At 33.7% G+C, this 23,763-nt stretch overlaps 3 protein-coding genes across 3 annotated transcripts in view; 2 read left to right on the plus strand and 1 right to left on the minus strand.

Moving 5' to 3' along the window:
- Pi3K92E (phosphatidylinositol 3-kinase 92E) overlaps positions 1 to 16,064 on the minus strand; it is a 34,740-nt gene extending 18,676 nt beyond the window's left edge. The window contains exons 1-3 of the mRNA XM_089634023.1: positions 15,509 to 16,064; positions 12,618 to 12,849; positions 4,739 to 4,968 (exon numbers count right to left, since the gene is read on the minus strand). Of these exons, the coding sequence (XP_089490149.1) occupies positions 4,739 to 4,968; positions 12,618 to 12,849; positions 15,509 to 15,652 (606 nt within the window). The 5' untranslated portion in view covers positions 15,653 to 16,064. The remainder of the gene's footprint in view (positions 1 to 4,738; positions 4,969 to 12,617; positions 12,850 to 15,508) is intronic.
- On the plus strand, positions 1,678 to 4,282 carry LOC149421789 (leucine-rich repeat-containing protein 23-like). The gene is made up of 4 exons (XM_089634688.1): positions 1,678 to 1,862; positions 3,302 to 3,899; positions 3,991 to 4,142; positions 4,228 to 4,282. Exons 1-4 carry the CDS (start codon positions 1,678 to 1,680, stop codon positions 4,280 to 4,282), a joined length of 990 nt encoding a protein of 329 aa, XP_089490814.1.
- A 1,560-nt stretch (positions 16,065 to 17,624) lies between the features above and the next one.
- On the plus strand, positions 17,625 to 23,562 carry Nsun5 (Nop2/Sun-like domain containing protein 5). The gene is made up of 6 exons (XM_089634551.1): positions 17,625 to 17,800; positions 18,248 to 18,515; positions 20,332 to 20,594; positions 21,464 to 21,577; positions 21,704 to 21,878; positions 21,984 to 23,562. The coding sequence occupies exons 1-6, from the start codon at positions 17,672 to 17,674 to the stop codon at positions 23,411 to 23,413; spliced, it is 2,379 nt and encodes a 792-aa protein (XP_089490677.1). The 5' UTR covers positions 17,625 to 17,671; the 3' UTR covers positions 23,414 to 23,562.
- The last annotated feature ends 201 nt before the right edge of the window (positions 23,563 to 23,763 follow it).

The raw sequence follows: 23,763 nt of genomic DNA on the forward strand, positions 1-23,763 counted from the left end.
GTATGGACGTGAAACCTTTATTAGAATAGTCAGCAATATACGGCAGACGTAACAATTAAATTAGAGTGAACGGACGTGAAACCTATATTAAAAGGAACCTTCAATATACAAAAAATATACACCCGGACGTGAGTATGTACGTGACGCTAGAAATGTATGAGAGTGTAATAAACATCAAAACCTGCATTATTATGAATATTAAAAAAATATGATATTAGCGATTATCGTGAGTAAAACATAGTGCAATATTCACAAAAACAATCTCAAAAAAAGAACTAGAAGTGCTGGACGCCCAAAGACGGATTTACGCACGGACGCAATAAATGTTGTGGGACCTATATATATATATATATATATATATATATATATATATATATATATATATATAACAGAATTGTAGCCTGAAAGAATAGTATAATTGTTACAGTAATACATATAGGAAACCTAGATGGTAGGACCATGAAAGTAAATCAACAGTAATATATCAGGGTTCCAACTGATTAACAATTTTATATAAAATAAGATCAAAAATTTTTCTTCCCTCACTTAACTTCAACAATTTCAATGAATGTAATAAAAACTCATAATGTATTGATTCTAAAGGAATTCAAAAGGAAGTCTAAAATTAATACACCTAAAAAATTTACGTTGGACTTGTATGATATTAATATGATTATTAAAGACAGGTGACCAAATTGTAGAGTTATATTCTACAATGCTTCTAACGAGAGATGTGTACAGAATTTTTAAAGTATGAATAGTTTTTAAATTGTTGGAAATCCTTACTATGAAACCCAACATTTTAGCCCTGTTAGCAATAGAAGTTATATGAGATGCAAAGCAGAGTTTTTGATCAAAAATGATGCCTAGGTCAAATACTTCGACTACACTTTTGACAGACTATGAAAAATTAAAACTTCAAAAATTATTTTAACAATGAAAAAGACATTAAAAAAATAAAAGAATTGACAAATTTCTTATAATTTTTCAATACGTATTCAAAATGTTTGTAAGACAAAAAAAATTTTGAAGCTAGAAGTGCTGCAAATGTATATTTATTTATGTTTACACACCTTTCATACATTATAAAACCTGTAGTAGTAGGCCAAAAAAAATGTTTAAGATCATAGAAAAATGAAAGTATGTTAAAAAAGCACAATGGTCCAAGTGCATATTTCTTAATTTAACCAAACGATGTTCAGAAGTTAGTAACACTTTTCGAAAGGAGCTGATTCTACCTCATATTCAAAGACAATTTTAATTTTCAACTTTTTAATTATTTAACAAGGAAGACAATTTTCTGTAATGTTTGTATCAAAATAGCCATTAGATGTTAAATCAAAATAAAAACAAAATCTAATTCACAGACCAAAATTATAATTTAAAAATAAATTGAGTTATGTTGTTTCCCTTGAAAAACTTAAATGTGAAGAAATTTAAAAATGAAGAACAATTATTAGTTTTGTCAAAGTAATAAAATTTTTTAGTAGCTATTGAATAAATTTCTATATAAATGCCATGCTATACTTAGTGACAGTACTTACTTCCATAAAAATAAATAATTTTTTAAATAAGTCAGAATAAATTTAAAAAAAGAACTAATGTTCAAATGATAAACAGGACAATTTATTGTTTTTCTTATGTCATTGAATTTAGCAAAAACTGTATAAATTTACGATGTCTGAAGATCTGATAGCAGAAGGGGTTGCAAGTTACACTGATGATATGTTCAGGTACGACTATGGGGAGTGGGAAGAAGCAGAGCCGACAGAAGAGGAGATATATCCACCGAAAAGGGTGCTCCGTTATGAGGAAGCTATGCAGAAGTTGAGTGTTGTTGGTAAAACCGAAGCATACAATAGGTACCTATTAACTGATGAATGTTAATAATAGTTCAAATGTAGTATTTTACTCTTTCAAAAAATAACACTTGATTTCAACTTAAATATCTAATGAAGACAACTATTTAAGTCGGGGATTTAAGTGAACATGCACAAAATAGGTTTTTGAGGTATTAGTTAATAATTAACGGGTGCGTGGCCAGCAATCTCGAATAATTGTCTATTATGCCGATTATGTGTTTCATGTTTTCTACACTGCCTACAAACAAACGCGAATTATACGCAATGTTAATATCGGTGTTCTGTCAAAATGGTGCGTCAGTTGGCAAATTTTCTCGTAAATTATTATTTACGTAAATAATATTAAATATCAATATTTTTCAAATTCGTAAATTCAAAAAGTTGTTGTTTATTGTCATTAAGTTGATCAAATGATTTTTTTTTTTTAAATTGTGTATTAAAAACGGTAGTGTAGGTAAAGTTTTACCAAAATGGAACTTTAACGCATCTTTTACCATCTCCCCTGACAAATAGTCATTTTGGTAAATATTCAGAATCGCTGGCCACGGATAATACGAAATATTTTTGAATGAAACCTTTTGATTCACCTTAATTACTATAAAAGGAAACTGACTGCATTTGTGAAATTTTTTATTTTAATTTTTAATTACGTAAAATGAAAATTCGCCTTATTGTATGAGATGACAGCTGCAATAATTTCTGTTTTTCTTTTGTTGGTATTCCTGATATGAGTGGCTAGAATTTTTACCATTTACTTTATGCAAATACCAGGTAGGTACTATTTTGGCCGAACTTGAAAAATAAAAGTATTAAAGACTTTTGAATAACGTAAATTATAAAAAAGTACTGCCGAAAAGTGCTGACATAAAAAGCATTAATTATTTATTAAGGTATTATTTTATTGACCTATCCTATCCTATCATAACCTAACCTATAATAATCCAACCCAACCTAACCTCTAATAACCCAACCTAACCTAACTTATCATAAACCAACCTAACTTCTATAATATAATATTTCTTTATTTATAAAACATACCTAAATATTTTTATTTTATTTTTCATGTTCGGTTAAAACAGTACCTACCTAGTAGTAGCATAGAGTAAATGGTACGTAATTAAAAATTAAAATGCTAAAATTAAAAATTTCCCTAATGCAGTCAATCCTTATGTTGCTGTACTATTCTCTGTAATTTAGTATGTGAATGGCACATGTTGTGCCGTATATGTGAAAATAAATAAAATAAATAATAAATTAATAAATAAATTTCCTTTTATAATAATTATGGTAAATCAGAAGGTTATATTTAAAAATATTTCGTATTATCCGTGGCCAGCGATTCCGAATAATTACGGTTATTTCATGTAGTAATTAAGTTGAAACCAAGAATCGGACAAGTTTATCGTAGTATTTAAACCAGTAACTAATTATTTTTCTAGTTATGCCTACATTAAAATCAGTCCAACGGACATGGATCTGACCAACATCAACGTGATTCTGAAGTTCAAATATCTGCTGTTTATTAATGTCTCAGGGAACAAATTAAAACTGGGTGATTTAGAAGTTTTGACAAACATGAAATTCATCATATTAATTCAGGCTGATAGAAACTTACTAAAATCAGCAGCTTTAGATGAAATGGAATATTTACAAGTGTTACTATTGAATGAAAATATGATAAAGAGCTGCGAGGGAATCAACCAGCCATTACTAAGCACTCTAGAATTGAGGAAAAATAAAATAAAGGCAATACATTTTGACTATCCCTTAACTCTGTTGAAGACATTGGATTTAAGTTACAACCTTATAAAGTGTATTAAAGGGCTGGATTTTGACAGCTTAGAATCCTTGTATTTGGCTGGAAATCAGATTTCTAACCTTACCGGAATAGAAGTTTTATATAATTTGAAAAAATTGCATCTGCGTGGTAATCCCATCGCGGAGCTCAACAATTTTAGTGCCAAGTTGACAAAACTAAAATACCTCAATTTGAGATCCTGCAAAATAGACTCGATGGAAGAATTCAAAAACTTAAAGGTAATTTACATAACCATATTTTGAGTAAATATTTAATGATTTATAGTTGAATGAGGTAAGGTTTAATGAATTTATATATAATGTTATTAAGGTTCTAAAATCACTTGAAGTTCTGATAATTACTGACTGCCCAATAATGGAAGGTAAAGAAGAGGATGAAACGTCCCTCATGCGGACGGAGCTGGTGGCCATGGTTCAACCCATTAAAAGGGTGAACAAAGAACAAGTTTCTGAAGAGGAAAGGTACAAATACACATTTTTTATTTAGCTAAAATTTTCAAAATTAGTAAAAAAATTTATAAAACAAATACAATCCCAATAATTTCAGGAACGCAGCAGATGAATTAAGGCAAGGATGGGAAGAAGATGAAGCTGGGGAATAAGAATTTAAAAATAAATAAGTATTTTTTCTCCACTTATTGTATTAGTACTGTCTTAATCATGTCCTGGTAATCTTTTAACTTGTAACTTTTATGGCCTTCAAATATATTTGTTTGTTTTTTGTGCTTTTACTTCAGTGTTCATCTAACTAATGAATGAAAATGAGCTACCCGATGGAACCAACACACAGACAGGTTTCATTCCTTATAATATTGTCAACAAGATTGTGAGTATATAAATGAGGCATGTAGCAGAAAGAGCTAATATAAGGCCATTGTACATATGGGCACTTTTGAGTGCGCGCTTCCAGTCACTAGGAGGTCCTTCCCAAAAGTACATTTGAGTGCATACGCGCCTTATTAAAGTGCGCATTTAGTAGCAGGACCAAAGAGGTCAATGCCCAATAATGCAACGTAGCTAAATAAAAAACTTCACAACCAATCCGCATTGCACCTCACCTCAGTGTTTTCAAACTTAGTGACCAACACAAAGTTGTTGTTCCGCAGACGGTTGGCCAGGGTCTGCGGCAGCGTGGGGGAGTTGGCGAGGCGGGGGGGGAACTGGTGGCAGAGCCGCTGCAGCCAGCCGGCTTGGCGCCGCACCGCCGCCTGTTCCTCACCCAGCACACGCATCTTCAGGCGAAAGTCATTCACTTCCGAACTTTTAAGGTTATCAAACTCGTTCAGGTCTGGAACAAGAGGAAAAATATTGGTTAACAACGACATTTATCCTCTTTTATCACATCCTCATCAAACCACAACTAAACAAAATTATTTTAAGTATATTTTCCTCAAGCTTTGCAGCGCTGGCCTTTTTAATGTAATATATCCTATCACGGGGCACGTTTTGGCACAATCTCTTTTAGTGAAACTTCATAGATCAGATATGTGACATCCGCATATGGGGATAGTGGCCGATGAAGCATATATTATGTGGTAGCAGCGTAGATAAGGTTAAAAATAAGGAAGAAAATGAAAGCTAAAATAAAAGCTTTTTCCTGCTCAGTGGAAAATAAACCTAGTGAGTAGTATTTCAGGCAATCTTAATCTCAAAGTATGTGTAACAATTAGGTATTTAAAGATAGCAGTGATATTTCAAATGATATGATTGTTAAAACAGAAGTACCCGACCTAACAAAGAAAACACAAAAATTAGGGAAAAACTATTTTTATTTCTCAACATAGTCTCCATTTAGGTCGATCCACTATTCCCAGCGATGTTCAATAGCTTGATACCCTGTTTATTAATCCTCACAACCCATCAACCGCAGACTCCACCTCTTCATTTTTGGCAAATCTTTTACCACCGTGCCATTCTTTCATGTTCGGAAAGACAAAATAATCCGAGAGAGCAATTCGAATTATTTAGAATTTAACTTATTGATATTGGTCATAACGATAACGGATATGCAAAATGTTGTAACGTCTTTCAAAACACTTTCTTTTTCGGCAAATGATGTTGTTTTTTCTTGATTTAATCTCTTAAATGCTGCAATAAGTTTGCTTAATGTTCGCTATTGATTGTTTTTCCCTTTTGAAGATAATCAATGAAAATTATCCCACGCGCATCCCAAAAAACTGAAGTCGACCTTGCCAGCAGATGAAAGTGTCTTCGCCTTCTTTTTATTTTATTTATATAGATGATACATATTATCCACATAAATATAAATGTAAATTTTTTAAAAGGAAGCAAATACTTTGGGGTGTGACATTATATATTAAATTAAAAAAACACTCTTTGCAATACACTTTTTTTTTACCACCAGTTAATATAATAGCCCTGATGAAGCTTGAGATAAGGGAAACCTGGTTGGCCGTCAGTTATTAATTCAATAAAAAAGTGGTGTATTGCAATGTGTTTTTTTTTCATTTAATAAAAATTTTAATGGTCGTTTGTTCAAAATCTTAAATCTCCAAAAGTTCTTCACTGATTGCTTTGAAATTATGACACAACGCTGCATTCGAATACATGTGTATTTTTATATACCTATATTATATAGATGTTACTTGTGTTAACTGTTAGGTAAAAACATGTTATTGCTATTGATTCTCTGCTTTCTCTTTATCTGCACAGAGAGACTGAGCCACAACTGCACGTGGCTGGGTACAGCTAGTTTAGTTATAATATTTTACATTTAATCTAGCCGATTCTCCCCTTACAGCCCATTGTTTTGACTGTTCTTTCAAAGATTTCGACCCATGTTTTATCCATGGTTATGAATCGATGTAAAAACTCAGCTTTATTGCGGTGAAACATCGCCAAACATCCACACGACGCTGTTATTGTTTCATTGTGAGCAAACGTGGCACCCATCTTAGGCACAGCTTTCTCATGTTTGCATTTTCAGTCAATATGTGATGTACAGCACTTTTTGAAATGCCTATCACGTCTGCTAGCTTGCGCACTTTCAATCGACGGTCATCTAATATAATTTGTGGATTTTCACCATTTCCGGCATGGTCACCTCATTTGCTCGACCACTGCGATGTTCGTCTTGTGCAGCTCGTACGTCCTCGTTTAAACTCTGCCACCGAAAATTGTATTGTTGTAAACGAAGGAAAAGACTCCCCTAGAGTGAAATCTAGCTCGGCTTTGATATTGGTTGGACCGAGACCTTTCAAATGAAAGTATTGTATCACATAACGATGACCAATTTTTTCTATGTTCAAATTCACTGACAGCGTTTACTGTTGATTGCTGTCATAAAAAAACAACATAGCGTCTTACATATGTAAACTGAAAAATAATCCCCTTATTTACTAAGGAAGGGTTGTTTCACAGAATTTGAACAATTCATTAAATTTCAAAGTTAATTTTCAATTTCTGAAAGTTCTATTAAAATTTTGTTTTTATTTCAGTTCTGTGAAGCAACTGGACCATAATGATAAATAAAAGTACTTGAATAGAAATTTCACAGAACTTGAAATTTAATGAATAATCGTTAAAATTCTGTGAAACAACCTGTCCTAAAAAATAATAATGTTAGTAAATTTAACAAGCAGTTTTCTGACATCATCTATAGGCATTGCAGGGTCCAATGAGGTCGGAAGAAGATATTTCCCTTGGGTCCTAAGTCATACAGGTAGTATTTTTATGTAGAGAAAAGAGTAATGATTCTGTGGTTCTCCAATCCGCAGAATCCAAGGTTGCGTGATTACTCTCGGTGTGAAAAAATGAGAATTTGGATATTTTCAATTTACTTTTTATTTTAACAAAACTCACGTTACAATAATTTTATGAACAAAACAGATTGCGTACATTAGAGGAGATTTAGGGCTAAACCGGCAGCTAGACCGCTGGAGAGAGAATAAAATATTTGCCGCGACGCATCGCGCGCAGGCTTACAGTGATACCAGCCTCACATGAATGTGGATAAAAGTAATGTTGTCATTATTTTCGGGAGATGTAAACTCCCTATAATTTACCCTACACTACCTTATCATTTGAGGAAGTAGACACTAAAGCTAGTATGTCATTCAGGAGGCAAAATGTTTAGCTTAAAAACAGCTAGTTCTCATATGGGAAAAGTCAATTGTGGTAATGAAGTTTTCTATTACATCCATCATAAAAAACGATGTGGATGTTTTATGACAAATTAAGGTAAAATAAATTATGACTTTTACAGCATTGTAATCTAGACCACAAATAATGATTAAAATAAAATGTGGTTTGGTTTTACACAGTCATACAGAAGGTTGCGTAGTTCGACAAGTTGAATCAGGAACTCCAGTCCATTGTTAGTCAATAAATCAATAATGATCTTTTAACATATATACTAGTTTTTTTTGTTATAGTTTGTTTTTATATATGTATTTAAATTATTTTTCAAAGTTTTAATTTTTTGTATCTCCCTAAAACCCACCAAATCTATGAACATCACCAGTCACCTGTCTCATCGGCCTACTTTTTTTTTTCAACCAGTGCTGTATTTTGTATGGGAGTCGAGACATTTTTTTATTCTTAAGATTACCCTCTTTCGTTGTATTGAACCAAAGTACAAAACACATCCACGACCTTTGACGGCATCCATGGTTGAGGGGTAAGGCTCTCGACTAGCTAGCCGAAGGTAGCGGGTTCAAATCCCGGCGCATGAAAGTAAATATTATTTGATTAATTTGTGTTATTTCACAAATCATTAATTTAAAATAATACATAGTATACTTGCCGCACGGTACAGAGTGGAAAATACTCTCAGTATCGCTCTGGAGTAAGACCACCGTTCAGAATTGATACGTTGCTTGAAATGGCTTTAGCCGTATTTGGTGACCAGATCTGAATAGCCAGGTTCTCCCCACATTCTTCTTCCTCCTTTCATTCCCCTCCCACTACTTTTAGCCTCACAACATACCCCAATTGGGGATGCCATAGTCTCACTGGCTCCGAACGGTTGGGAGCAGTTGGGACTCTTGTGCAGAATTCACATTAAAAAAATGACCGCACCTGATAAATAATTTACCCTTATTTAAAACCCTGTATTACAATATTTTCATCGGTATGAATAATGTGAATGTGGACAGGGATGCCAATGCATTAGCGATGGGTCATGACTAGTGATGTATAAATTCCCGGGAATTTATTTCTGGGGAATATTCCCGGGAACATTCCCGGGAATATTCCCCTGGACGGGGAATTTTGATTTTAACAACATAATACCTCAAAAATAATAATATTTATTAATTTTTTTATTGTTATTAAGTTTAATTTGTAGAACTCCATTTTATTTTTTTATATATACAATAATATTATTATTGGGTTTATAAAAACAGTTTATATTTAAACAAGTTCTGCTGTGTAATTATTATTACGCGTGACAGCTGTTTCGCCCTCTAAAGGCATTATCAAACTGTTTGATAATGCCTTTAGAGGGCGAAACAGCTGTCACGCGTAATAATAATTACACAGCAGAACTTGTTTAAATATAAACTGTTTTTATAAACCCAATAATAATATTATTGTATATATAAAAAAAAAAAAAATAAAAAAAATAAAAAAAAATATTTATTAAATAAAAAAATAAAATATACACACATATGGTACATATAGAGCAGGATAGATCCATAAAAACTATTCCAATATATAGGAATAGTATCCAAGAGAAAAATAACAAAAAAACACCGATCAAAATTATTTTAAAGTGAGTAGTATCTCTATATAATTGTATACCGTACAGTATTAGTAGCCTATATACACTTTATGCTAGTAAACGGTACATATAAAAAATCAATCGTAAAACTGTAAAAATGACACAACTTCACAGATCGTTACTGTTCATCTGATGATACCGATTGGACACTGACACTATCAACTTCGCTTCCACTTTCACCTTCATATTCTTCTTCTTCTTCATCCGACCCGGACGAAGTTGTTGATGACTCAGGATTATCTACGTTTTCTTCTTCCTCGGCACAGTCAATTGGATGTTTGCGTTTGCGAGTACCAGGTAGGTTTGAAACGTTATGATGCGAAGCAATCTGCTCATCCGTGGAAGAAAGGGTTTTCTTGGGAGCAACTTGAGAGCCTCTTTCAGAGGAAAGAAGTTTCTAATTGTGTGCCACAAATGTTATTTTCCCTGCTCTTTTAGTTGTTAGACGATTCCTCCGTGTTGTATGAATGCGACTAAACGTGCTAAAAGATCTCTCAGTGGCTGCTGAAGTAATGGGAGCAGTCAATATTCTTATGGCAACCTGTGACAAATCAGAATATCCGCACATCCCCTTCCACTAGGTCACTGGCGTGATTTCATCGACACACTTCCATAGGAATGCCTTGCTCCATGATTCTTCTTTAGCCCTATAATTGGCTAAATCAACAAGAACATTTGCACTATCAACAGTCTCCATATGACTTGTTACTTGGTCAATGAATTCAAGGGCTTCAAGTTGCTGTGCGTGGCTTAGCAGATGTCTTTGGGAACCTGGATCTAGTAGGGCAGCAGCCAGATGTATTGGAGCAATAGCAAGTGGTAGGGAAGTCTCTAGATCAGGGGATGTCGTCTTAGATAACTGCTAACACTCAACAAAGCATCCAAGAGAAGTGTAGAAACCATTTTATTAAAAATAAAATAAATTCCAAGTTTTCGGCAATTTATTTCAGGTCGGGGAATATTCCTATTCCCGGGAATATTCCCTGGGGAATATTCCCGGGTCTACATCACTAGTCATGACTCATTTCAGGAGTCACACTAGGATCATAAAAAAGAGCTAGCTCAATTGTGCGGCTTGTTCATGAATGACTCATCGCTACAATGCATATGTTCTAAAATAATCAGACAAGATGAAGAGATGTTCAAATTCCCCACAAGTTCCTTTAACTCCAAAACGAAACAAAATTCTATTAAAATTAGCATTTATTTTTTATTATCTAGTCATTTTCGGATTTTATTTTTCGTTCAGGCTTTAAAAATAGACTTTTTTTGAAAATTTTCTGCGAAAGAAAACGAAATATAGTACATTCTCACAATTATTTTAATATTTTTTTTCAATATGGTTTGGTAATCAAGAAATGCCCAGAATCCTCGCATTCCCCACAAAAAGGTTCTCCCCGCAAAAAAAGAAATCCTGAAAATCTTAGAAATTCCCCGCAATTCGAGGAATACTACACGAAGTGGCAACCCTGATGTGGATGTTTCAAACCATAGCTATATTACTGACGTAGATTAGTCGAAATTAGCGATGGGCACAATCTATAAATCATCAATTATTTACTCAATCTTTCTGACAATCGAAATATTTCGTTTCATTGTCATGGACAAATCGATTCTGTCAAAAAACATCACACATTCCGAGACAATTGTTTTAAAACATCATCGAACAAGGAATCGATTTTGACAAAAATCATCACACAATCCGAAACAATCGTTTGCAACCCAGATGTGGATATTGTAGACATGTAGACCATAGATATATTACTCACGTAGACTGGTTGTGATGAATGTGATTTTTAAATTCTATGTAAAATAATACATAGTAAAACTAATATATTCAGAATCAGCGTTGGTTGATCTATATGAATATATATTTTTTAAGCGATAATATTTTTCTCTGTAGTTCCTTATTCTACGAATTGCATAATTTCCTTAAATGACTACTTTAATTAAATGAAAAGTTATGTTGTTTTTAACTATTTTACTATACTTTATAGATTTTTTAAATTATATGTTGTATCCGAAACTCCAGGACAGTATAATTATTTTAATATTCTAAAATGTCAATTTAGAAATAACAGATACATACAAAGAATACAAACAGCGATTGCATATATTATTTTCCATACTTCACATGTCTTCTTGAACTGAATAGATAGGTAGATATTAATTAAATGTTTAAACATAGCAATGGAAAATGTATTACAAATCTATAATATTGATTTCTCTTATGGTATGGATAGTATTCTAGGGTTAACAATATGGTGAGTTAGATTGGTATAACTCATATGCGTAGCTTACACGATGACAGGACAATATTGTCTTGTTCCAGCTACAGATTTATTGTCCAGTGTGAACAGAAGTTTAGAGTACAGACATTGTCCTAGAGATAGGCAAGAAGGACATTTCCGCAGGACAGTGTCTTACCCCCACCACTACACGCGGCTGCACTGTCCGCATGTGAATGCACACGGACAGGACAATAGCCAGTCGCCATTAATATGGTACCAGGAAGAAATTACAAAATTGAAAACCATATACGTATAGCGAACACGACTGCTAACGGGCACATCGATTGCCGAACTTATAGGGACAACGAAAGCAGAGAAAATGCAATGGAGGCAATTGTCACTGCTATAGAAATGCAATTTACTTCATATCATCACTTGGGATTCACCTCGAGTTTTTGGCGAAACAAGGCTTAGCAGCAATTCAAACTGCTCTGGTGACACTCTCATCCACAATTTCCTGAGGATCTTCCACTTCTAATTATTTAAGGATCATTGCAGACAATCCCAGTGAAGGATCTGCGCCCATCCAATTCCTAATACATAGATTTTTCTTAATATTATTTAGTTCGTCCTCCAACAATTCCAATACATGTTGGTATAAAAGTTTCACAAACTCGTTAACGCGCATCATCGTATATCCATTTTCGCAGCGTTCTGTGTTTGAACTGCGGTTGAATTATTATAATGTCCCAATGTCCTGTACTGCGCGATCGAGGTTTGATCATGAAGCTGGGAACAGTAGTGCAGAACAGTATTGTCCTGTCTTCTGTCCTCTTGTGAACTCTGCATACAACCTAATTAAAACTGTGAAAGTCGAGGCACGATGACAAAGCTTCATGTATCTTACTTTTACAAACATAAACAAGGGTAACGAATCCCACCAAACAATAAAAAAATTCTCACCTTTTCCAATTAGATTACTGATTTGTGAATTAAGAAGGTTATCGCCTGCATTATCAGTTCTCCGCTCGATAATTCGTAGGATTCCAAAGTAAGGCTTCAAATCTCTCAATCTTTTATTTTCGTCTTCCACATTTTCATACGCCGATAGAGAGTTGATGTGCTGGAAGATGTACTCCGACATGTCATGGAGCATGCCATGAAGAGGATATTTGGGCGCTGACTCCCAAAGATCCTGAAAAATATAGAAATCAGTAAGTGAAACCCGGTAATGCACATTGAGATGATATTTGGCAGATGTAACATAATTTGGTTACCAATAAATTAACCACAAATGAGAATTATTAGTGAGGTTGCAATTTAGATTCTCGCTGCAATGCAAAAAAATATTGACTAATCATTTAATATATTCAGTACTGCCAGTCTTGGCGTTGTGATGTTGGTTGGCTATGTTTATATATATAAAAGTGGCTTTAGGTACAGTTATTGTAAGGAAAACAGATTCATATTTTTTGGTGGAATTTGGTAGTGGTTCTACCTCATGGTGGGGTTTTGGATTTGTTTTTTGCTCGAGAATGATTTTTGCACTTCTCATTAGCACAGGAAGGCATTTTTAAAAAAAAAGGAACCCAGAATGACATGTTTGTGGCAGTTGTCTGACGAACTTATGAGCGATACTAAACGATACTAAATCTCAAGTGTGTCCACTGGACCTAGTTTGATGGAACCATGCGCATTGTCTCAGTAACTTATCTTCTCTTTTAATTTGTTTAAGGGTCATTAGAGTTATTAGTCACCCTGTTCATTGCCTCTTGAGAATGTGTGTACCTGTGTCTCATGGGCATTTCCATGTCTGTGTTGTGTTAGTGTACATGTTTTAATACTATACAGGGTGTATCGGCACGCACCCGATAAACTTTAACCAGCTATTCCTTAGCATATTTGGAGTAAAAAATCTTATGTGCACTTTACTGTCCGGTAACGTTTTTTTTAATAAAAAAATTATTATTCATATTTTCACCACATGCCACCACTGTTTTATCCTTTGTTAAAGTTTGAAAACCCATCTGGCAATGTTTTATTCGAATTCCGTTGAATAATGCACGTGTGTACCTATATTGGCGCACTTTTACAATCACAACGAAATGGCACGGCACCATTCGTCTCATTTTTAACTATTATTATTTAGTGTGTGCGAAAGAGCGAAGACGCTTTTCGACATACTTGCTTATAACAGCTGTTGAACATGAAAAGCAATGCCAATGACAGTGATGTAGTGTGGAAATTTTTATTTTTTTTGTTTTTAATTGAAAAAAAAAAATGCTACCGGACAGCAAAGTGCCCATAACATTTTTTACTCCAAATGTGCTAAGGAATAGCTGGTTAAAGTTTGTCGGGTTAGTGCCGATACACCCTGTATAGAAAATATAATAAAATTCTTGTTCTCAAATTTAGTTTTAGATCTCCGTTATCCTAGGGCCACATTTTGAAAGCTTCCATTTTCCATTTCCATTTCAATAGTGTCCTGGTTTCCATAACCACAAAAATATTAATTTTCTTAGCAAAGTTTCTTCAGCTTAATAAAGGCATGCCACCCAGATATCAGCAATATATAGTTATGTATGTAAAATGTAAAATATTATAAAATTCCTTCAGAGAATAAGCACAAAAAAATTTTTTTTTAAAGGGCATTTGAACGCTAATGGAAAGGCACTTTCCAAAGTTTATGGTACTGTCAAATTTGATTAAAATAATATACCGTTTTTTTAAATTAACAGTACCTATATTGCAAAAGCTACCTGCTATACATATTATAAATGTAATATTGTAACATTTTTCTATTTCAAAGACAGTATTTACTGCTCCAAATAAGGTTATCATATGTATCAAAACAATAACAAAAATTATTCAGAGGTTTACAATAAAAGAACATAATATTTCTTTAGTATAGACAGTGTTTGTATAGAAGTATCATACAAGAATCATTAGTTTTTTTTTAATCAATAAAAGGCCATTAGGCTAGATTTACATTAATGAGTTTAATTTATGACTTACGCAAGTTTTTCATAAGTTACTCACAAGTGCGTTTACATATTCGTCCATCTTATGATAATTAATGCTTACGTAAGTTGTTTGAAGTTAAACTTATGTAAGTGCTTACAGTGACCGATACACTGGTAAGTTTAATAATTACGGTAAGATGGCTTCCTGTCAATCACGACTTGCTGCTGTCGTAATTTTGTCAAAAAAACCGGTCTTTTAATTTTTAGCATCTCGCAATGGCGTGTTTATATCCCATTTGTTATGGTAAGCGTCTCAACTTATTAAACTGATTTCAATATTATATTTTAAACTTTCACTCTTTTCCCCAAATAAGAAGTCCAAAGATGATCAGAATCTTACACAAAAACATTGCAAAAAGTTTTACATTTAGAGATTTTGTATATACCATTTAATTATCTATCATTATAGATGGAATTCTTTAATCTGAATTAGACAAATAGAATAATATGTAACAATGTGAATTTATTCATCTGTTTAGAAAGATAGTGCAATCAAATAAACCACTTTTGTTAAAAAAGGTACCCACAAATACATTTTTTGTTATAGGTAGCTTTAGTATTAAAGACAATGCTTGTGTTTAACAGATATGAATAAATTATATCTGAAAAGGGGAACATCGAACACGATTGTAAATAAACATATTTGTTTTGAAGCAGTTATTATGAAATGTAAAATCACTTCTAACATATCAATGTCTGCAATAACAAGCCAGCTTATATTATATTCGTATCACCTACGTCAAGTGCCGTGAATTTGTGGAGGAAGATATACAAATTGACTTAAAATATAAATAACACGGATAAAAAAATAGTGCGTCGTCAAATACTAACCTCTTTGACTTCATGAAGTGTTGCATTTCTGTCGGCCCCGAGAGTGATATAAATACCATTGGGCAGCATACAATGCAACTCCACGCAGTCCGGAGGTGCCACCCAGTAGTCGCCAGTAAAACTGGTGCTGGGATGAGGAACCATCGTGACTATATTTTTATTTCAGTGCATACACAACTTTTTAGATTAACAAACATTGTTGAGCTAGGTGGCATAGTACATGCCCTTCACTGATTTGCAAAAATAATAAATCATTTCAAAACAATTTTCACATTATGCATTTAATTTACAGGCTGATATCCTTATTAGTCATTGTTTTCAAGCATTTAGTGTATGTTGAATCATAGTATTTCCTGGTATTGCGAAAACCAGGGTCGGTCACTATTATTTCGAGCACAACTGTCAAATTAGACAAGAGCTGTAAACTCAAATTATGTATATTTTGTTTTAGGGAGTTGCGCTCTCAGTGCACATATTTTCACTTTATTTTTACATAGTTATTTAAATCATGCATCTCACGAAAATTACAAACAATCGTAAATACGGATTACGTGCAATAGCCATAGACGACAACAGTAAGATAAAATTTGATCGTGAATGATGTTTACAACCAAAATAAGGAACCTATTCAATATTTGGTTTATCCCAATTTTTATAATTTATGTCAAAACTGATAACATTGACAACACTGACTAAAAAAAATCAATACCCATGAAAAGGATGTGGATAAGATACCTAGAATCTGAAACATTTTCTGTTGATTTTCCCTTTATTAATTATTAGCCAAGTATGTCTAAAAAAAATAAACAAACGAAAAAAAAATCCTACGTGAAAAACAATTTACAGGTCATAAATTCTCCAAGCTTGACGGCCTCCGTGATCTAAGGGTGTCTAGGGGTAAGGCTCGACTAGCTAGCTGGAGATTGCAGTTTCAAATCCCGGCGTGCGCAAGTAAATTTTATTTGATTAATTTTTATTATTTCTCAAATTAATCATATTAAATACTATAAAGTATATTTGCTGCACATTCCAGAGTAGAATATACTCTCAGTATCGCCTTGGTGTAAGACCACAATTGAGAATTGAAACGTTTCTTGAAATGGCTTTGGCCCTGATTGGTGACCAGATCTGAATAGCCATATACTTCCCCACCTTCCTTTCCCCAATCTCCTTCCCCTCCCCGCTACTTTGAGCCTCACAAACATATCCCAAATGGGGATGCCATAGCCTCATTGTCTCCAGACGGTTGGGAACAGTTGGGCGTTTCACATAAAAAAAGAATCATTCAACATCCCTTTGTTATTATTTTTAAAATCAAACAATCAACATTTTAAATAAACTTAACAACCAGTTATTAGAACATTCACGGAGTTCAGTTCTGACCTAAAAAGGTGAAAACAGAAAATTTAATAAGATGAAATAATTCAAGACCTAAAAAAAATAATAAGAAATAAAATGTGCATGATCGTTAAAAAAGAAAAGTCAGGAACAGGATTATATGGAGATATATGATGGACTCGCCGAACGTCACAGCGGTGCTGCTAAGGTCTGTTATCTGTGTAAGGATATTGTATCAGCCTTTTATTAGCAGCAGATACATACCTGGGCGGATGACGAATCTCGTGCTGACACTGTTGGTGGTCGCGGCGGATTCTCTCGATGTAGCAGCTGGTCCAGATTCTTCACCACCTAGGATTCTTGATGAAGAGTCTCCATCTTATATCTTCTTGTCACCTGTTTCTGTACTTCTTTTTCCTTAACTTAACTTCACTTTATTTTTGTAATATTTATATTACAAAAACTGTAGATTTTCCTCTTGACTAGAGTCGTTATGTTTTTATTCTTTTATCTTCGTTGCAACTATTTTGAACACTCCCTTGGGGCAAAGAGCCATAAAAAAGAATATTTCGAAATATCTCCGGGATGTAAAAATATATCGGAGACGACTAACGTGATTGGTTTATTTATGCGACTAACGATTACGGTCATCACTAGATGTCCAAGAGTCTTGCTTATCTGCAATCTGCTATATCTGTGGCCTTTAATTTGTGCATGTCTATGATATGGTCTCGTGTTCGATTTGAATGTCATGTCGTGATTGGTTTATTTATGGTCATGTCATGTGCTAATATGCTAGCAATAGCGATCTAGTTTCTAAAAGCGATGTCTGGGTTTGAACATTCTGTGCCTGTTCCAAGATCATACAAATTAGCTGCTAAAATCGCTGGACTAGTCAAAGAAGAAGGAGCGAATTTGAAATCACTATTGTACGAAGATAAATACAGACATTTTGTAAGTTAACCAACAAATTAAAAAAAATATATATGGTGTTTGTATTTTATTTCTTCAATTATCTCGTTTTGTATATATTCCAATGGTGATTTAAAAGGTTTGGTAAACTTGTCGAATTCCGCCTCACGCTTAATACCCAAAAAATGTATAAACATCACTTGGTTTCAAGTTAATTACTACAAGAAACAACTATTTATGTCAGAGGAGATGGTAAAAGATGCATTAAAGTTACATTTTTTCTCAAGTTATGTTGAAATCAAGTGTTATTTTTTTAAAGAGCCTTTGGATGAGGCGGAATTCGACAACTTTACAAAACGGCTTTTCTGTCTGAACAGATTTGACTTGTTTTTTTTTTTTAATTTCTCGATATTGAATAGTGTTTTCACTTCTTTCAAAGATACACGAAACCTTTGAAATGTATCTAATTATCCAAAACATTTCTTCCAGCCTGTACAAGCTGTTCATGCGTTAGTTGTGAAAACTCTTACACATGAAAACCATTTGAGTGAGTTGATAACAAAGACAGGTTTACTTGTAGCCGAGCCACGGTTCAATCCATGGCTTGCCCGGGTCATTATCACAGAGTTGTTGTTTGGCAAGAAGACTCTAGTCAGTGAATCTAAACCCGTTCAAACCATCCGGCAATACCACAAGCAATTTCTCAGCTTGTTGGAATCTTTGGAAATCAAAGTTGAAGAAGTTGTGGAAAAGAAAGGTAAATTACTTAAATGTATTTTTTTATTATCTTCCAGGTGACTAAGCTTGAATAAAGAAAGTTCTAAGACCAAGTGATATAAGTCAAAATGGACACACAAGAGGATAATAGGCCTCTCCTTCCCCAGCACACCAAAGCAGCGGCATGGGCGATGTTCTTATTATTTGTTTATAGTGTTGCCATGTTTTCATTACCCTTTGCTGCTTTTTTCGGGACGAAACATACTCTGAAAGAGCATTTTGAAGTCACCGGTTTCACCAACACCGTGTGGTCGGTTGTAGCATCGGTCATCACAATATATCTTGTCATCTTTGCGTATGCTTACCAAGGATATTATGAGAAGGAATATGACGATGAAGGGAATGAAATAGATCCCGATTCTTACAATCAGCCAGCTTGTGAACCCTCCGAAGATCATGCTAAATCTGATTGAATTTTAGGTTTAGATTTCATACCAATGGCGGAAATCGTATTTTGGATTACATTTTTAATATGTAACACCAATTTTTTGGTGTAAAATGTAAACATAAGATGGAAACCTTGTTTGTAATTTATTAAGATAGTCATTTTTTCCAAAGCACTTTATTCAACCATTCCTTTTTTATTAATTTTTGACATTAAAGTATTAATATTGTATAAGCTGTACACAATAAACATATTGTGTAATAATATCATTCTTTATGTACAGTTTTCTTACTACAATAAATTTTTGTAAACTGTGAAGAATTAATGAATTAAATAATGCTTATTTTGAATTCTAATGTAATTTTATTTTGTCCCATAAGATAATGAAAATTCTGAAACACTTGTTACATACGATTAAAATTCAGAGCTAAAAATATTAACTAATGCAGGCTTTTACTGCTGCATTATTTCATACATAATACATTTGGTTCCTGAAGATTTGTACTAAAGCAGGGTTCTCATCTATTTTGAAGATGATCAAATGTATCAGTCAGCTCTGTTAGAGTATCTCGTAATATTTGATTTTGCTCTTTTTAAACTTTTTGCTGAAAAGGGAGCTGATTGCAAGGTCAGGAATAATTATGGTTGTATTAAATAACAAAGTTTTAGCAAGGGTTCAACTATAATTTACCAAAGATTTCCCACGTTACTGACATTGAAACGTCAGCAGTCTTTACGGTACGTGTGGGGCCAGTGGCGGCTTGTGACTTTTGAGTGCAATAGAGTTTGAAAAGTTCCACATTATTGGTGTTGTCTATCTAAAATCTCTAGCTTACGTTACCCGGCCCTTGCTCGGGGTTATGACTGGTTTGGGTGTTGAGTTATGAGTCTTCGTTATATTAAATGACACTACAATCAAATACTGATTCACCAGCAGTGAATTGATTGACTTAATCTCTGTACAGATGTATTATGCATCAGTGATTCAATTAGTGTTCCCCGTTCTACGTCCACTTCTACCATTCAAACCACTTTCTAAACATTCTTGGCACTAGAACAAACTTTGAAATTTTCAACAAAATCCTACTAAATTTTTACGTCTATAGGGCACACACATATGAACATTGCCTTTGGTTATATATTGGTTATACCAATTTATTCATGTTTGAATACTGCCAGATTACTAAATCATTGCACCGTCCTCTTGTGGTTCATAAAAACATTCAACTGTTGATTTCAACTGGGCCAGTATTTATTTTAAGTTTATCGCTGACGCCTTTGTTGTAACTTCCATCTTTCTCATAAACAACACATCTACCGGAAAGAGAGTTTACAATGGAGCTCTCAGCGAAGGATCATACTATATCTACATTATACTGTGACATTTTGAATTAATCAAATCGTGTTTTAGTGGAATTAAAGCCCCGTTACATCCGTATCAACACGCTGCGTCTATCGGCAGCAGACGCCGTCCGCTATTTCCAAGACCAGGGTTGGAACCTCGTGCGTTGCACCGCCGGCTCTTACGATGATTTCCTGAAGCAGGTGGAGAAGCTCGGCCAGTATGACTTCATGCCCGACTATCATGTCAAGGTGGTTTTTGTCTTTGCCCCTGACACCCCCTTCTATGACTGCGAGCTGTATCACAACAATGAGATATTCCTGCAAGATAAGGTAATGTAATGGATTTTTGAAGCAAATTAAAAATACTACATCTTGTCTTTTTCGTTTGCATACAAGACGTATGAGAAGAAAGATTTTCAATGGTGTGAATACAATCTCTCCCTGGGACTAGTATAAAAGACAGATTTCATAGTACCATGTTTGTACATAATATGTAGGGCAAAACTGTACTCAAAAATTGCACTGCTCAATTTTAAAGAAAAATATGAGTACTTTGGCTGAACAACACACCTACACTACAAGGACGAAATCCTCAAATCTAATAAACATTCCAAAATTAAATACATCTTTCGGCCAGAAGAACCACTATTTCCATGCTATAAAATTATATAATGCCCTTCCTATTGAAATTAAAAACACCATTGATATACAAAAGTTTAAAAAAGACATCAAATTATGGCTAACCAAACATGAAGATGAGAAAATCATTAAATTTATGAAGTAACCCCAACGCAACCTACAGACAACAAACATAAATACTTTTTGCTTAGTTTATTTTATATTTTGTGGGAACCAACAAATTAGAAGATGAGGAAATCATGATCAACACACATACAACAACCTACAGTCCGCCTCGAAGAGGAATACCTAGTGATGAGGACTGAGAACAAACTAAATCACTTTATATCTTTATATTACTTATCATTGTATCTTTTTTACATTACTTTATATTGCCGTTAAATAATAAAAATAAAAAATAAAAAAAAATTTAGCAAAATGAACCATAAGGGGGTTTCCAAGCCGAAAAAGATTGGGAAACGCTACAAATGCTCTTTTAAAATTACAAAACAAGTAGGTTTTTGATGATTTTGCTAATAAATGATTGTATATGTGTATATTATGTATTTGTATTTAACCAGGCGACATGTTTGGCGGCATTCCTGCTGGCACCAACTCCTGGCAGCACCATTCTGGACATGTGCGCTGCTCCGGGAATGAAGACCACCCACTTGGCCGCACTTATAAGGAATGAGGTTAGTTTTATATTTTGTGAATGTGTCACCATTCGTATTCTGTTACATTCGAAAATAGCCAAAGAGAACACGAATTTGAATGGAAAATAATTAAAATTGTGCTTAAATGATTGTTTGATTTTATAGGGAACAATATACGCTGTGGAGCAGGATGAAGAACGCTACGGAATTCTATGTGATTTTATTGAAAAATCTGGTGCCACATGTGTCAAACCTTTAAACAAAGATGTCATTACTGTAAAGAAGGATGATTGCCCCAATGTAGACTATGTTTTGCTCGATCCTAGCTGCAGCGGCTCAGGTAAACTATCTTTACATAATATATAAGATTACGTCATGTAGGTAAATATTAGTTCCACAATAAATCAATAAACATCCTTTTTAATTATTATTTCATTTTGTTTAGGAATGCGGAGAATTGAAGGCAATGATGCAGCGTTTGATCTTGACTCTGGGAGAGTACAAAAACTAGCTGCTTTTCAGGCTAAATTATTAAGACATGCACTTAATGAATATTCCACTGCCAAAAGGGTTGTATACAGCACCTGCTCTCTATACTCCCAAGAGAATGAAGCAGTCATAGATGATGTTATTAGAAATCACAAGGGAAAGTTTCGCTTAGTGTCCGCCAGAGAAAAGTTAAACAAGTGGAATAATGTAGGAGATTGGAAACATGAAGATATTGGGGAAAAGTGTATCTATGCTAGGCCCGAAAGTGATTATACTAGCGGATTTTTTGTTGCCGTTTTTGAAAGGTTTGATGATGAGACAGCAGTAATTGGAAACGGAAATGAGAAAAATTATGCCAATAATCCATCAGATGATAAACCAAGAAACCTATCTAAAAATAACAAAAATACATTTGCAGGATTGAATCAATTTAACATTAGAGAGATGGAAACATTTGAGGAATCAGAAGCGCAACATACATTCACCGAGAATGTTGTAAATAGCTACAATAGTAACCTTGATGCTCATATTGAAGAAAAGAGCAATTGGAATAAAGCTGAAGAATGGAAGAAGAATGAAGAAAGAACTATAGATGAAAAACCAAAAAAGAAGAAAAAATCGAAAAATGAACTCTCCCTAGAAGAAACAGTGGTAGAATCTGAAACATTACTTAAAAAATCTAAACCAAAAGATGTGCCAGAGCCAATCGAATCAATTGAGCCTGTCGATCAGGTTGAAGTTAGTAATGTTGTTCCAATAAAGACAAAAAAGAATAAAAGAAAACACAAAGAGTCAGATATTTCATTGAGAAATGAGTTGACTACAGAAATTGTAGCATCAGTTGAAGAAGTAAGCACCCCCGTTAAAAGTAAGAAGCATAAAAAAAATAAAGAATTAAACCCTCTTTCAAATGTTCAGATTGTAGACACAACTGAAGATAGCCCGATTAAACCTAAGAAACATAAGAAAACTAAAGAATCAAACACTCTTTTAGGTGTTGAGGTTGTCAATGTATCTGAAGATATCCCCGTCAAAATCAAGAAAGATATAATTATTGAAAAAGAATTAGAAACTAATGTCACTGAAAGTACAGATACAATACTTGTAGCCAGTGATAATATTCCCGTAAATTCTAAGAAGCATAAAAAAAAGCAAAAAGACTTGAATACCATGGATGTTGAAACAGAAGTCATTGAGATAAGTACAAAAAATAAGAAAAAAACAAAAGAATTAGGAACTATTGTCACTGAAAGTACAGATACAATACTTGTAGCCAGTGATAATATTCCCGTAAATTCTAAGAAGCATAAAAAGAAGAAAAAAGACTTAGATACCTTGGATGTTGAAACAGAAGTCATTGCGACAAGTACAAAAAAAGATATCTAAGAAAAAAACAAAAGAATTGGAAACTATTGTACTAACTAGTGACAGAAGGTCTATTTCCTTGATTGTAGAAGAAACTGAATTGAGTAAGAAATCTAGAAAGGAAAGTAAAAACCATTCTAAAGAAAATGTTAAAATCGCTACTGACCTTGATCCCATTATCATTGATATTGTAGATAGCCCAGATAAAAAGAAGAAACGTAAACATTCAAACAATGAAGAAAATTTTGAAAACAATACGCAAATGAATTCTAAATCTTTGAGCGGTAGTCATTGTTTAATTATATCTGATGACGATGCGACCTCAGAAAAGAAGCTCAAGAAGAAGAAAAAGTAAAATAGATACAAAATCA

This window comes from Hesperophylax consimilis, chromosome 8, assembly GCF_061612785.1.
Source record: "Hesperophylax consimilis isolate HC1 chromosome 8, BYU_Hcon_1.0, whole genome shotgun sequence".
Classification (NCBI taxonomy): domain Eukaryota; kingdom Metazoa; phylum Arthropoda; class Insecta; order Trichoptera; family Limnephilidae; genus Hesperophylax; species Hesperophylax consimilis.